The sequence below is a fragment of the Mustela nigripes genome, unplaced genomic scaffold (assembly GCF_022355385.1).
Source record: "Mustela nigripes isolate SB6536 unplaced genomic scaffold, MUSNIG.SB6536 HiC_scaffold_3402, whole genome shotgun sequence".
Classification (NCBI taxonomy): domain Eukaryota; kingdom Metazoa; phylum Chordata; class Mammalia; order Carnivora; family Mustelidae; genus Mustela; species Mustela nigripes.
Window position 1 is genome coordinate 1,874 of NW_026742808.1, and position 1,927 is coordinate 3,800.

At 36.2% G+C, this 1,927-nt stretch overlaps 1 protein-coding gene across 1 annotated transcript; it reads right to left on the minus strand.

Annotated features, from left to right (window-relative positions):
- Window positions 1–1,202: 1,202 nt before the first annotated feature.
- On the minus strand, window positions 1,203–1,919 carry LOC132009031 (olfactory receptor 9G19-like; the record flags this gene model as incomplete). Its single annotated transcript, XM_059387457.1, has 1 exon — window positions 1,203–1,919. A coding segment is annotated over one exon (717 nt), but the record flags the coding sequence as incomplete, so codon positions are not given.
- Between the last annotated feature and the right edge of the window lie 8 nt (window positions 1,920–1,927).

The window sequence follows — 1,927 nt, forward strand, 5'->3', positions numbered from 1 at the left end:
GTCAGAGTTGGCATAAATAGAACCGTTTTAGAACACTGTCTAAATAAAATATTTTGGAATTACACTGTTGTGCTCCGTCTCTATTGGGGTACTATGTGTTACAACTAGTACTGATTTTATACCTTGCATTTATTTTATGGGATAATATGTGTTTTTGCTGGTGCTGATGGGTCTTTCCTGGTCTGCACGGAGTTCCTATATTTTGGAGGACTACTTGCTTGAATTTCACTTTCCTGTTTGGTTACCATTGCTTTCATCAGTAAAACATATTTATGTTTTATTGATATAAATTATATTTATATTGCCTCACTTTTAAAAATCAAAATTAAATGCAATTCATCATATTTATTCTTTTGTTTTATCACCACCTGTGTGTATCACCTATATAAATTTTTCTCTTTTGAGTAATGGGTAGTTAGTCATAGACTTTTTTTCTCATTGCTTCATTTCATTTTGGTTATTATTCATTACCATAATAATCATGTTTTAATGCTCAGTTTGTCCAATTTGGTTGTAGAAGACCTGCAACTTCGCCCTTATAAAATAAAAGAGGAACTCTCATAGTTATACAGGGATTTATAAAAATCACATATATGTAAACGTGGCTGATTTTTTCTTAACTGAAGGACATATGTTAGAAAAATAGACTGGAGAGATCATGCTTACTGATCCTAGTTGTATCAAGTTGTCTTAGGAGTGCTGCTGGGTCTTCAGGCTAATGCTTCTGGGGGAAATTACATATAAAAATGTTTAAGAATCCTTTTAAGAGAATAGAAGTCATTTCAACCAATTATTTTTCATAAGAAAATACCAAAACTTTATTCATTCAGCCTAGTATAGATAGATACTATTCTGTATATATCAATCAGACATAAATATTCTCATGCTAGAGGAGTGGACTGATCTATCACATTATGAAGGTACAGGAGAGTTTTTGGTTTTAAGTTTTTTATTTGTTTTTAGTCTAGAGTAACATGAAATTCAATACAAATTCTTAAATTTTATATTTATATTTAATTTCTATCTCAATTGTCCTAATCTTCTCTTAGGTCTTTTAAATTGTCATGTTTCAAGAGTGCAGATTCTTTAACTGACATTGAAAGAATTGTTAATCATGATGGGACACAATGGCAGCTCTTTTTGAAACAGAATAACCTGACAAAAATTGTCATTGCATTTGCTTAGAAGGAGAGAATCTTGATTTATTTAATGAGTTTATTCAGGGCCTCTTTCACATCCTTATTCCTCAGACTATAGATCATGGGATTCAACATGGGGAACACCACAGTGTAAAATGTAGAAACTATTTTGTCCCTGTCCAAAGAATAGCTAGATCTGGGACGAGAGTAGATGTAGAGGATGGAGCCATAGTACAGGGTGACAGAGACCAGGTGGGAGGAACATGTGGAGAAGGCCTTGAGGCGGCCTTGGGTGGAGCGGATTTTCATGATGGTGGCAATGATGAACAGGTAGGAAGAGAGGATGAGCACTGTTGGAGTGATGACATTGGAAGCCAGGAGGAAGTATAGTATAGTCTGATAGCCATCTTTCCTGCCACACGCCAACTTCACCAGGGGAGGCAAATCACAGAAAAAGTCATCAATGACATTGCCACTACAGAAGTTCAAGGCAAAAGTTCTTTGGGTGATGATGGAAGAGTTAATAAAGCCACCAAGGTATGAGGATGCTACCAAAAACGCACATAGCTTTAAAGACATAGCCTGAGAATAAAGCAGTGGTTTTGAGATGGCCATATAGCGGTCATAAGCCATGGTGGCCAACAGGTAACGTTCACTATATGCCAACCCAGCAGAGAAGAAGAACTGACATACACAGCCAGCAAAGGAGATGCTTTTGTCTTCAGAGATACAGGTCACCAGAATCTTTGGGGTGTAGACAGAGGAATACCAAAGATCCAGAAAGGACA